The 14,393-nt window shown below is 42.1% G+C and overlaps 1 protein-coding gene across 4 annotated transcripts in view; it reads left to right on the forward strand.

Annotated features, from left to right (window-relative positions):
• NDST4 (N-deacetylase and N-sulfotransferase 4) overlaps nt 1-9,707 on the forward strand; it is a 155,897-nt gene extending 146,190 nt beyond the window's left edge. For all 4 annotated transcript variants that reach the window (XM_040554869.1, XM_040554868.1, XM_040554870.1 and 1 more), the window contains 5 exons: nt 1,072-1,246; nt 2,420-2,590; nt 4,752-4,861; nt 9,102-9,204; nt 9,464-9,707. In XM_040554869.1, coding sequence (XP_040410803.1) covers nt 1,072-1,246; nt 2,420-2,590; nt 4,752-4,861; nt 9,102-9,204; nt 9,464-9,583 — 679 coding nt within the window. In that variant the 3' untranslated portion in view covers nt 9,584-9,707. The remainder of the gene's footprint in view (nt 1-1,071; nt 1,247-2,419; nt 2,591-4,751; nt 4,862-9,101; nt 9,205-9,463) is intronic.
• Nucleotides 9,708-14,393: the final 4,686 nt, after the last annotated feature.

Consider the following 14,393-nt stretch of genomic DNA (forward strand, 5'->3'; position numbering starts at 1 on the left):
AGAAACAGATTAATCTTTTTCAAGGTGTCATGAAAAAGGAGGAGAAAGAAATGCTTCTCATTTATTTTTCATACTGCTTAAGGAAAGAGCTTGCAGATAGCTACCATGGAGTATATGGTGTACTACACAAGGAGAAGGAGCAGGTGGAGCAGGGCTGGGAGAGCAGGGCTTGCCCCACCAGCGTGGCAGTGGCTGGGGCAGCAGGGAGCCTCATGAACCAGCCATTCTTCCCCAAAAATGCTGTGAGAGTGCAAGCTTCCATCAAGGTACTTCTCTCTTCCATGGTGGTGACGGGGGTTCTCCTCTGCAGCCCTGTGCACACAACACAGTGGAAGAGGCTGGCTTTGCTGAGACCCCTTCTGCCACATTTCGCTGAGACTGGCCTGTAGGCTCAGAGGTTAGTAGGGTTGTGTGCACAGGGTGAGGTCCCACATACTTTACTTCCATAGAAAGTACACAAAAACAGCTAGCCACACCAAAACTGGAAGCTCACAGAGTGCTCAGCCAAACTAAAGGGACCAAAAAATGCCTCCAAAACAATTTTATTTTACGCTTCATTTGAATTCTTCACACTTTTGATTGAACTTCCTATATTATACATTTTTACTTCCAATCAATTTTCAGTGGAAAAGACTATTCAAAGACAAAATTAAAATCTTGCTTCCTGAAAATGTCTAAGAGAAAAGACCTGTCAGTTCCAAGATGAAATATTCCAACAATGTTAAAATTAAATAGTTGACATTTTGAAGCTTTGCCCATTTTTTTTCTGCAGTTAAAACTGAACTCACTCCAAACTGGTGAGATCTCCCTCTGACACTGAACTTATTAGCAAAAATCCCATCCATCAAAGGAAAAACCTAATTACCTGACTTCATGGAGGCTTTAGCTATTACCAGTACTATCTGAGAGCCAAGTTCTCTTCCCCCTATTCCAGTTCTGGAGTGAGCTGAGAAATTTAATTTTGCTTCTTGTGAATTACGGCTGAAAATCCACCTTTTCACCTACAATGAAATGGGATGCGGACGATCATTTATGACACTGCTTGTTCTAATTAGTTTCTTTGCCTCCCAGGTACATGGATTTCTTCCCCACTCCTTCCAACATCACCACTAACATCCTCTTTGAGAAAAGTGCCAACTATTTCCATTCTGAGGAAGCGCCTAAACGAGCTGCTTCCCTCATTCCCAAGGCCAAGATCATCACCATCCTCATTGACCCATCTGATCGGGCGTACTCCTGGTACCAGGTACGGACCTTGCCTTAAAGAAACGAACAGTGAAATCAACAGCAGGGGATGATGCCCAGCATCAGTGGGAATTTGTGCCCTTGAGAAAGAACGGGATTTATTGCAAAGCGTTTGCACTGTGTAGAAGTGGAAGGATGCTGAATGCCATCTTTTGCAGTTGGCACCTGTGACACCAGTGTCATAAATGATGAAACTTCTCAGCACAGAGCTGCCACTAGCTGTAAACAAACAGTTTAATCTCAATTACAGTTGACACTGCGTGGAGGAAAAGTGATGCTCCCTACCCAGGGAGATGCACTGGGGAAAATAAGCATGGCCTAGCTAGAAAATCAGAGCTTTTTATGCTGAGAATCTGGTACCTCATCCAGTCCTCCAGTTTCCAGGCTAAGCAACATGCAGTAGTGTACAAATGTATGCAATGCCTTCTAAAGTTTCCAAGGAGTTAAAATGAGCTGTGTCTGTGGAGTAGGGTTTGTTATTGTTTTGTTTTTGTTTATGTTTTTCTCTCCTTGGAAACAAAAAAAAGTCTGTCAGTTTTCCTAGGAAACTCTAGGAGGCCCTTTCATGCCTTTTACTGAGTCCACACCTCTCCATAAGCAAGTCTGTATGCTGTTTTTTAAAGAGTCATTTAAGCATGCAAAATATGGTGTAGTTATACAAATGACAGAAATACTAAAAGCTGTGTTAAAAAGGACACAAATGAATAATCTTACCATAAGCATAAAGTACACCATTTCTGATATTGTTATCAAGAGTTCTACAAGAAATAAAACATGGCTTAGGACTGCAATTTGCTCCCTTTTAAATATCTCATTTGCACCTTTACGAATGCCAAAGCAAGATGCAGAGCAGAAAAACATTGCGTCTGCTTTGGCAGAGCTTGCCTCCTCAGCTCTCTTCGTGCCCAGGGCTCCAGCATGAGGCAGGCGGAGATGCAGAGCGGGGCAGCCGCAGCCTTCATCCCTCGGCGCGTTGCGAATTCTGGGCTAAGGACAGGCTGGTCGTGGCCACGTGAGAGGAGAGTTACAGGGTGTATTGGAAAGGAGGCCGTTAGGAGACATGTTTTCCCTCTTCATGGGAGTTAGAAGTACCAGAGCAATTTGTTATTTTTCTCTTTGATCATGGCTTAATCTTCAGGGTCACTGTGACATGTGTCTAAATATCTCCCATTAGCATCAGCGATCCCATGAGGACCCTGCTGCCCTGAAATTCAATTTTTATGAAGTCATAACGTCAGGCCACTGGGCACCCTCAGAGATAAGGACTCTCCAGAAGAGGTGCCTGACACCCGGATGGTATGCTGTCCACATCGAACGATGGCTAACTCACTACCCAGCTTCACAGGTAATTTCCAACCTGTTATTTCAACAAGCTCATCAGCCCTCAGAGGGTCCCAAAATGAGTACGGCCTCATCATTAGAGGTGACAGGATACTTCCCACTGGAACTCTTAGCCATTAGGAAGAACAGATTTGTCAAGATCAGAGCATTTACCAGAAATGCGTTGATTTTTTCTGTCTTCTGACAGATAAAATGCAACAGGAAAACTATGACCTGTGGCCACATGGGCTTGCTGGGGGGCTTAAGATCTTCCCTCCAGGATTTTCAAGGCTTCTGGGTCTCAAGAAACAAGCAGATGGATGCAGCATGAGATGATGTGGGAAGGTTTGACAAATTCATTTAGAAAATGCCAAGGCTTTTTCTAAAAAGAAATTTCATTCCCTCTCCCACTCACTCCCTTTCATAGAAAATTTCACATTTGTTTGATTCTGATAGGGGATTAGCCCTTCTCAGTGTTAGAGCAGAAATTCTTTCTCTTGCCCCATCTTCCTTCAGATGTTTTATCAAATTGTGTTTTATAATGTTTTCCATGAAATTTTTGAGTAAAGAGGCCTAAACAATATTCCTATTACTAAAAAAAAAAAATTGTTTCCAGATATAAACCTAAAACAAATGCTTTAGTACTACAAAATATATGCAGGGGCACTCTTTACCTGTGTATATGCCCCACTGCACAGATTATATGTCTGTCTGTTGTAAGAAAATTTGTAAAAGGGTTTTTAGTGAATAAGCACAATGCACAAGTATCCCCAAAGCTTGCTTCATGTGGGACAAGATTTTGCTGTATGGAGGTAGAACTGAGCATTGCTTATCTTTTCAGGGACTGAGGAAAAAAAAAAGGAAAAAACAAGAAATACAAGCTCTGTCTGTTTGTAATCCTCAGTTTTCCTTTTATACAGTCTCAGCTGTACTACAAAAAGGAGAAGCAGGTCAATCCCATTTCCAGTAACAAGCAGAAAGTCTCAGTCATTTACCTCCTTCTTTCATCTCTGGCCATCCTTCTCTTTCCTCAATGGGAAAGGAGTACTGCCCAAAGCAGCACAGCTTGCAGCAAGGGTGTCCCCAGGAGCTAACAGGGCACATCTCCTCCATCTCCTCTCCACGTCCCAGCTTGTTGCTCCGAGGAGAACAGGCTGTCCTGGGAAACTCAGAGCATGCAAAGGGTGCCTAGCATCCCATGCCCCACTACCTGCGCTCCTTATCCGCCCTCACACTGGGCTGCTGCAACCTCTCATGAAGATTTCTCTCAGTCTGCTGCAGCAGCGAAGAGCAAATGCATTCCTCTTATTAAACATGCAGGGGCACATTGACATATTTCTTGTAAAACCGGTAACCACTCATGTTTAATAGTTGTAGTGATTAATTTTACAAGATACACAACAAAATGCACTCATTCTTAATAAGGTGCGCAGAAAGTGCACTCACGGTGCTTACTAATGGGCACTCAGTAATGTGCATTCACTCGGCCTGTGCACTCAAAAACTTAATAATTCATAATAAGCCTTCACGATAAATATAAAACACATCCATCCAGAATAGTTATTAGCAATGCCGCCTGGTACTCCAGGAGACTTTTGATACAAACTCTTAACATTTGCTTGTGGAGGTCAATGTACCTTTACATCACATCAATCTTTAATTTAAAAAAAAAAAAAAGAAAAAAAAAAAGCCCTTTGCTAACAATTTTGCAAGTCTGTACAGTTGACAGGCTGGTGGTAATTCTGAATTAAATTGCCACAATATCACTTTTGAACCTTTAATTGTATAGCTTCTGAGCATTTAATTCGAAGACATACATGAGTTTTTTTATCATTTTCATATTCCATGCCAGATTTTCTGTGGACACACTGTAAATCTTTGCAATGTTTTTACATTCCTTCCTTATCTCTTTTACTCAGAATTCTCTGGGAATCAGGTTCGGCTTGTGAGATTTAACTCTTTCATCTGAACAACAGCACACACAGAGTTAGAGGGTGCCCACCTATACACATTGAACAGAATAAAGTACAAAAGCAAATCTAAAAAAAGTTCACCCATACGATTGTTATTAATGCTGTGCAAAATCAAATGTTAATGTCACAAGTAAGGTCACAAAAGGGAAATAATGTCATTATTTAGTTAACCTTAGTCCTGTTTCTAAATGGCTGGCATATTTGTTCCTACAGTTGCTAATTATTGATGGACAGCAGCTAAGAAGCGACCCAGCTACTGTGATGGATGAAGTGCAGAAGTTTCTTGGAGTCTCTCCTCATTACAATTACTCTGAAGCTCTAACGTGAGTCTGTTCCTTTAACATCTGCCCTATGGAAACACAGTGTACATCCCCTCCTACCAAGATCAGTTGATCATTAATTACAAACAAAACAAAAGACACAAGAAAAACAATTTTGCAAAGCCTGGGTTTTGTTTACAGTTATGTTTAATACACATCCAGTCTCCCCTTAACTTGCATGCATATAATACACTACAGAACTTAATTGCATGACTGTATGCATTTCCACATGCAAATTCTACATCACACAACATACAGAGCAAATGACTGCTCAATAGTTTGTATTAGACACAGAATAAGGCCCATGTTCATGTAAAAACATATCTGCTAAGTTTGGGTGTTCAACCAGAGATGCCCAAGACATGTTTTCTATGGGCACCTTGTTCTGCTCTCCTAGCTGCTGCACTGGTTAAAATGTGGGTTCAATCAACATGAATTGTTCATGTAAGAGCTCAGCATGCATTTGCAAATTTCACTGTTGAACCTTAGGACAGTCTCCAGAAGCAGAAGACCACCTAGTGCCAGCTGTGAAAAGATTAGTTTTAACATTTTTGTCACATTTATGGAGAAGCCTAACGACAGAGATTAAGAGAGAAGTATTCAGTACGATAGGATTAATTTGCTTGCACGGTTTCTCTGTTTGTTTGCTTTTAAGGGAGACCAAATATACCATTCCCTAATCCTATTTTCACGAGTGGTTGGGCCAGTTTTGCTGCCTTCTTACCTGGTAGCAGCCAGGCACATGGCATGGACAAGTTCAGTCTGTATGCTTACGGTTTGGTGCAATTACAAGCCAGCACTGGGAGATACATAGCCTGGAAGTGCCAGGCACAAGCAAAGCTCCTGGGGCATGGGGGGAAGCTCAGATTTACCTGTGAAGCTGGAAACCCTCAGACCGAGCAAGCAGCCTTGTTCATGGGCTGGGGTGCCAGTGCTGAGACTGTAGTGCTCTGCAGGAGCCCAAATCAAGGTCCCCAGCACAAAGTGAAAGCCTTTTGATTGACTTCCCACGGCCTCTGCTTCGGATCTAGCAAAGGCAGCTGTGATGAGCCCGGATCATATTTCTCATTCTTGCCACCAGGAGGATAAGGCTTTCCCCATGAAAGAGGATTAATGGTCTGTGTGGCACCCTCTTTGAGGTATTTCAATTCCCTGCAGGAAGACAGCCTCTGCAGAGGCAGGAGTGGGCTGAATTTATCTCTCCCCTCCTAGTCTGGCAGAAAATTGTAAGAAGCTTTTGCACGGACCCTCTTCGTATAAGAAGCATCTTGTCATCATGGCCAGAGCTGTGAGGAGCTGTGCTGGGGGTGGTGCTGGGACTCAGTGGGATGAGGAGCCTCGTGCCACAGTGGAGGCTGCTCCCAACCGGTGCACAAGCACAGAGCACCAGCCCAGCCTCCAGCCCACGGCAGAGCCCCACAGCCATGGCAGGGGGTGGTACATAGGAAAGGCTGTGCCTCGCCTTCCTGTAGGCTGATGTCAGGAAAACTGCTGGAAAACGAGGCCACTGAGCCTCCTCCTACCCCACATTGCCTCCTCTCCATCTACGTCTTCAATGTCTCCTCCACTGGGCAGGTTATACTTACATAGCAGGTATAAGCTGTGAGTTGAGTGCTTGCTATTGTCTGAGTCTCAAGAATGTTGCTGTGCCAAAGTCTTTTTCTAGAGGAGAAATTTTGGATTTCAGAGTGTTATTTTTTAAGTCATTGGTTTCTGAAGTGGAGGAAATACAGGAGGAATTCACAGCTGAACTACTGGTGTTTGAACAACTGCTGCTGCACATCTGCAGTGCCTTCTGCTATGCTTTTAAAAATACACACCCACATCCATATATCTTCCTTTCTTTAACTAAATTAAAGTCAGTGGAGTCACATAACAGGAAAAATTTGGCTTCTCGTATGTGTTTGGACAGAAAAAAAATGTATTGTAAACAGATCTATAAAATTATGCAGTCACTGTTTAGAGACATCGAGAATGCAAATGTGTTGTGGAAGCCTCCATATCTGTATGGATTTAGGATGGAAGAGAAAAATGCAATAATCAATGTAGTGGCTTATCCTAGGACTGTCAAAGTAAAAAGGACTGCGTGGGATCGTTCTTCATCATTACTGTCTAATAACTGCATACCACAGATTTTTGAAGTCATCACAAAGCAGCCTAAGGACCTAGTCCTGCAAATGCTAGTGAGCAATAAGTTCATCACCCCGAGTAATTAGGTGAACGTCTTACAGGAGAGTAACATTAACGCAGGCACAAGGAAGGGGCTGACCAGAGCACCAGCCACTTGTCAAGCCATGGAAAGAGCAGAGGTGGGAAGTGCACGTCATGCCAGGTTAGCAAGAGGGGCAGCAGAGACAAGCAATTAGATGACTTCCACACACTGCTAAGCAGGACCTGCACTTCTTGTTCGAATAGTAAAAAACAAGGGGGAAAATCAACTGATATTGAAAGGCTTTTACACATAACAGCATTGATATGAATACACTGGGATACCCAGACAAAGTGCTAGGAGAGGGAAACAAGCAAGCAGTGTTCACGTTCTTCTATTCTGCCCAATTATGTTTACAGGAGTCCTGAGACCTTGAAATACCTGAACACAATGGGTTGAATTCAGCCTGGGATGTTTTTTCCTTTATCCTGAAAAGCTTTCTCTCCTGCTCTCCGAATTTGCACCTTTTAATAATGTTCAATATGCTCATTCTGAGGCAGAAATATTGTTTGGGGCATAGTTTAGCAGTTTTCCTTTTACACGGCACACTACATTACTTCTCCTCTTGGGAAATCAGTGGAAGCCAGCTAAACTACTTCAGTATGCAATGAGCAGATGGAAAAGGCCAAAGTAGAAATGAGACTATCATCAATATATCCATTTAATCAATGATTTATTTATTTTTAATTGATACAGCTCCTGAAACAATTTAGGAAACAAGGGTCAGGCCTGCAATAGTAGGCTGGGCAAGAAAAAATAAATAAATATGAAGAAGGTTCACCCTTCTCCAGAAATTAGTTCAATTCTGCAGAGCAGCACATCACAGGTGCACCCATGTCATACAGACAGACCCAGGGCAGAAAGGTAGTCTGTAACTAATTAACTCCATGTTCCAGCCAATTATACTTCATCCTTTTCAAACATCTGCTGAGTAGCAGAAACACAGACCTTCTCAATGTTTTATGCGTGCTGCAAGTCCCACAGCAATAAATTCAAAACTTAACACTGCATGTTGTTCGTTCCTTAGTGAATGTGTTTTAATGCCTTAATCTAAAATCCCTATATCTTTGAATTTTAGACATCAAAATCAAATTGCATAATTCAGATAAGATTGCTAAGACAGAGTTTATGTTTTAATGTCTTCTTTGGAATGAAAATGATATCTAGATTTAATGATATGGCACAACCAGCTTCTCAGGTGCTGTTAAGCTATCAACAAACAACCAGCAGTTCTTTCAGAAGACCTAAGCACTGCTTATTTCACTCAGAAATCAACATAAAGCATTTCAATATTATATTTCTCATAGTATCTTTGTCCTGCAACAATCACACTCTATTTTCTATATAAATATACTTAAGGATTGAGTCTGTGTCTGTCAAAGCCAGCAAATAGATCAGATTGCCCCTTTTAACCTCTCTCCCATTAACAGTACTGACCTCCAATGTAATCAGCTTCTGCTGGCCATGTGGAGAGCTCTCCTTGAGCACAGTGATAATGTTCTTGAGGATACAGCGCGCATACTTCCAGGAAAAGGCCTGGCCAGTAATTTTCCAACAAAAGGTTCTTTGTTCAAGTGTCAATTGATCAAAACCTAAGCATCCTGCTTGGACACACAGAGCAGTCTGTCACGGATAAAATCTCTAATCAAAACCAGACGACAAAATGTGAGTGACGGTCTGGAAAGGAACCATGTAAGGTCCTTGAGGCTGTGGTTTAGGACCGTGACTGGCGTCCTATAGAGCAACACTTGAAACATGTACTCTATATGCTGGGTTATAGTAGAATAAAAAGTAGATAGCATAGGTAAAGTCCAGTGTGAAAAACTTGTTGCCTTGAGCCTCTCCTAAGGTGAATTTGTGGACAATATTAAATTCCCAGAGCTTTCCCAAGAGAGAAAAGCAGTTTCCCACCCTGTTCTCAGTATTTCCGTCATCCAGAGATGTGGCCAGCCATAGTTGTTGACTAACTCTGATGGTTTTGTAGCTAGGAGATTCTTCTGTAGTAAAATATTCATGCAATATAATCCTTTATAGGTTTGACCCTCAGAAGGGCTTTTGGTGCCAGTTATTGGAAGGAGGGAAAACAAAGTGCCTGGGAAAAAGCAAAGGTCGAAAATACCCACCCATGGACCAAGAGGTAAAGGCTTTGCAGAGATTTAAGTTAAGATTCTGTTTTAATATGCATGCTGTGTTTGACTCCTAAAATATAAATATTTTTATTATTTCACTGGCTTGCTATATTTAAAAACCAGAAGCTTTTAATGTGCTTTGAATGAGAGGAGACTGCCCCCTAGAAGAGCCTCTGCCTTGGAGCGGAGTGCAGCTGCCAGGCAGCAAAACCTGGGGTGGGGTGGGCTTCCTTGTTTGACTGTTTGTGTTGTTTTCACTCCTCCCAGTCCCGAGCTTTCCTGTCGAGCTACTACCGAGACCACAACGTGGAACTGTCCAAGCTGCTGCACAGGCTGGGACAACCCCTGCCCTCCTGGCTGAGACAGGAGCTGCAGAAAGTCAGATAGCACACAACGGCAGGGGACCAGCTAAGGACAATTTCCTTCACCGTGAAACCCCTTGCTTCTCCGACTCACCTGTGATCATCAGTAGAGGACCTCATGAATAACGCTATTTCTATTAAAAACAAAAACAAAAGAATAAAAAAACCCCGACAACTGTTTATATGCACGTGCTGACAGTTACTAGCATCGATCCCTTTTGTCAGCTTCCAGGAAATAATACGGAGCTACGTGGCATTACTCTTTATCCAGACCCGGATTCGTGCATAGTCTAGTTCCTCTGTTCACCGGAAAGTACCAGAAACTGTATGTAGGACAGATTGACTTCAGTGTATATGACAAATTGCAGTCTGTCAGGACACGAGCAAAGGATGGGAACATCTTGCTGGACTGTGAGGTTGGTCATCTGTTGGTGTTTTTCTCCTGTTTATTTCTCTGTTTTTTTCCCCCAGCCATGCAAGGTGTCCTATCATTTTATAGGGAAATTCAGCACTTTGCAGTCAGGGTCCCTAATGGTTATGATATATGCAATATTAACCTATTATCATTGTTTTCACCACAGAATCAGGTGGGCTAAGTTCTTGCCTAATCTACTCCCCTGGGATTCCTGTAATAACTGCCGATAGTCTGTGGTCTTTCTTTTGTTGCTTTTTTTCCCCTTCACAACAAGATGTATCCCAATTTACTGAAGTTGTGTGGGTGGTTGAGGTGCAACACGGTGAGGTGGCTCTCCTCCTAGATCTCAATGAAATCCATTCACTTTCATCTTGGCAGGACTACTTTGCCACCTAGTTGCGTTTTTCATCATACCTACTCAGTTCCTATAGCAGCTGTGACAGACCTCTGAGATGTGAAGTCATAGTACACATTTTCTTTTCAAAACACCATGGGACTCCTTAAAATACTATCAAAACCTTTTAAAAGCTGAACAGGCCATTAGAGCAGCATACTGACAATAACCTAATGTTGACAATTTTGTTTCTAACTGGAAAGCAATGTTTTTGCTCTGAAGCCTTCAAAAGAAGAGAATGGGTTAGTCATTTAGGGTCTGAAAGCTATTACAGAGAAAAAAAAAAAAAGTTTTAATGACCAAAGCTATTTATTAAGGCTTTGAAAAAAACTACAAAGCCTGCTGAAGAACAGACTCTTTCTATAGACTTTAACGGAGTTGAATGCACAAGCATATCCACTGTGTGTCTTATACACATATACGATGAATATGTTTTCATGCCTGTGTATCTACACATTGTGCATCTAGATCAAATATACACTTAGTTTTAAGTATCCAGTTTTTGTGCCCATAGATAAATGAAAGAGTTGGTTATCAAAAATATGATATTATGAACTGTATTTACTTCTCAGACCCGTGTGGGCAGGGTTGACAAGGCTGGGCAGAAATTCACCATGAAATTTAAGCTGGGTGAACAAATATCATTTAGGCATTTTAGCCCTGTAACACTTTTTGTCCAGAAAACAAAAGCTGTGCTACATGTTATTTATGCACCACAAAATGGCGTAAATTTCAGTTTTCAGACTTCCCTGTCTTAGTTCCTAGGTGCAGGCCATTTCAGGTGCTGCAGAGGCTTTGAGCTTTCTCTCTCCACAAATTTGATACTTATGTCTTAGCTCTGGAAACAGAACAGGACATCGAGGCTGCACTATGAATTCAGAGTCAGAGCTACCCCTTGGGGCAGCACAAATTAATGCACATCACGGACAATGGTATTAAAGGGCATTTTAATAAATTAATTTAGGCTTAAATCCAGTTGATACATGTAGATGTCTATCTTAGCACTGTCAAACTCCTAAGTCATGAGACTGTCCACCAAGGTCATGACACTAGCTCATTTTGGATTGACAACTCCAATGCTTCCTGGAGTTATCCTGGACCCACCCTGCTCTGGAAAGTGGTGGCACTTCCCCACAAGTGTCCTCTGGCACCACATGTCACCACAGTGTTTCTTCTCACCCGGCCTTCACCACTTTCCTCCACCACTGCCCATCAGTACGCGCCTAGTTCCTTCTTCCTCCCATGCCTTTTCAGCCCTCTTCTCACTAGCACTGCCCTCCATGGTCCCGCACACGCAGCCCATGGGGTTGCATAGAGAAGAGGCTGAGGTGCAACTAGCACTGAGTTCCCGTGCAGCCCCTTGTGCTCCTGCTCCCCATCTCAGCCCTCACTCTTTCTGCAGGAGGACTCACAGCAGGGGTGGGAGTGGCACAATGTCAGGTATCTCCTGCTGCTGCAGGAGCACGACACATCCAATGCCACCAGTCCAATGCCTACGTGCACAGGGACACGCATCAATCTATAGGAAAGCCTGAAAGACAAATGTTACCCAATCTCATATTTTCTTTTAAATACTGAAATGAGATTTATCTCATATAAATGAGTCATCTACTTTATTTTATAGGTGATGGAGGGAAATAGCACTTCTAGGACCCAATTCTTCTCATCTCAAAGTAGATTTCTTAAATGAATGAGATTATTCTTGGCTGTTCTTCTTTATTGATTAATAAAGGTCAGGAGACAACTTGTTCAGAGGTAGGGCCCACCTGAAAAGGAGGTGGCATTTTATCTCACAGCTACAGCTGCTGGACATTAGAAGCAGAGACTGGGAGGTTTGAGAGAAGGATATGATTTTGTTTTGTCTTGTTAAAGTTTTGGGTTTTTTTAGAAAAAGTACATTTTTTGTACATTATATTTTGTAGGGAGAACTCTTCAAAATGATCTAGGGTAATGTAGATGCCAAATAAAAGGAACCTTACATGTATCTTTTTTTTTATTAATAAAGTCAGTTACATACTCTGATGCAAATTCATGCTCTTTTAACTTTTAGCACTGATAATGCCAAAGACAACTAGTTTGATGAGAGCTTTGAATAAGTAAGGATCAGTTATACAAAAATAACTAAATCAACTCTTTGATAAATTTTAGCTGTTAAATGCATTAAAAGTGGCTCATCCTTAATTAAAAGATGAGTTCATAACTACTTGATTAAAAGCTAAAACTGTTTCAGGATTTCTTCAAGGAAATGAGGCAAATACCGTAAAATCTGGAAAAAAATCTTTCTTGTTTTTAGCTTTTCATTTGGAAAAAAAAAAATAAGTCTTCCCAACACTCAGCTCTGTAATAGCATCATGTCCTTAAAACACTCTGGACATTTTTATACCTCATTGTTACTTTTCAAGTTTGAATGGGCATCGCATTACCCAGAGATCTCATGTTCCATTGAAAACTGACATTTGAAGTGACTTCATTATGTGTCATATAAAGATGAAATAACAGTATTTCAAAGTTTCAATCCTTCCACTCGTAATAGGACCCATCAACACAGAATTTCTCCAGATCAGCATATTATAGAAGAGCCTTTGTGAGCTAGCTATAAATGATCTCGATTTCTTTTATGCTTTTGATATCGCTGACCATGTAATTGTTGGGATTCTTAAAGACCAGCAAAACAAATGCAATAAAAATGAAACATTTATTCACGGCAAGGGGGCTGTAGCTGTGAAAGATAATGACGGGGCTTCTTTCCTATTCATAAGCTACAGGATTCATCTCCACAATACTTCCACATGGTGCAGGCTGTAAATCAAGAGGGGTTTTACATACTGAGGGCCTACAGCTGCAGTTACCTCCCCTTCCCCTGCAAATACTGATTCCTGTGTAGATTTGAGGTAGTGTTGCAACACTAAAGGCCTGACCTCCTGCCCTGTGAGACCACTGGGAGTCTTCCCATTAACTCTAGTAGGCCCTTGCTGACCCCAGGGCCTGGTTTTGTAAAGCACAGTCTGTGTGGTTCAAGTTTCACCTAGCTTTATCACTGCTGGAAATCCATCAATAGCTTTATTTCTATTATTGATTGGCAATTTCTTCCCACCCCTCCATCTCAGTCAGTGCTGCACCATGGCTGGGGCTCTCGGGCCTACTGCCATGTGTGCCGGTCGGCAGCCATCAGCTGTGCTTTGTCCCCACCTCCAGCACTGCGTGGGGCTGCACTGTCTTCAATCTCATCATGCTGCGGGGGTCTCCACCTGCCCTGGTCTCCTGCACCTCTGGCCCCAAGAAATATGAAATTGCACAAGCTGACACAGGTGTCAGAGTCTACATACAGCAGCAGGCTTGATGATTAAAACAGGACTTCGGCCCTCAAAAAAAACAAGCCTGTGTAATCGAGGTTCTCTTTATGTATTGACCTCTCAAGGTCTAGAGGAAAAAAAAGAAAGAAAGTTGCCAGATTAACTGCTTATAGATGTTTTTTAATAAAAACAAATTTTCTTTCTGATATGGGATCAGACTGCCAAGCGTCCCCCAAACAAATTAAGATGGCAGCAATATAAATTCTTGGGGGAGGAAAACGTGGTGTAATGAAAGCACTGATGGGTCCAGGCTCTCTGATGTGATAATAAGGCAACAGGGACATGCCCTGAATACAAAGGCAAAGGCTGAATATTTTCCTTCCTCCTTCCCCCTCCTCCTCTTTCTTCTCATTTGCGTTAAATTTTGAGCCAGCACAGCGCATCTGAAGAGTATGTGACAGGCAGATCCTGTTAGGTGGTGGAACATTATTCATCTCCCGAACCATCCGCCAAGAATAAATAGGGCATGGGGTGCTGCTTTCGGAGCTTGGCCACCTTACACATCAACTCCCAACTAGTCATGTAGTTTCCATCAGTAGCAAATTATGTTTATAATGGGTTTAAAATTTATGTTTATAATAGGTGTGTAAGCATGTGACAGCTGTGCAAAACAGGTACAACACGGGTATATAAATCAGCAGAGGTTAAGTGTCCAATTTTATTGTATTTAAGT

The sequence above is a fragment of the Cygnus olor genome, chromosome 4 (genome assembly GCF_009769625.2).
Source record: "Cygnus olor isolate bCygOlo1 chromosome 4, bCygOlo1.pri.v2, whole genome shotgun sequence".
Taxonomy (NCBI): domain Eukaryota; kingdom Metazoa; phylum Chordata; class Aves; order Anseriformes; family Anatidae; genus Cygnus; species Cygnus olor.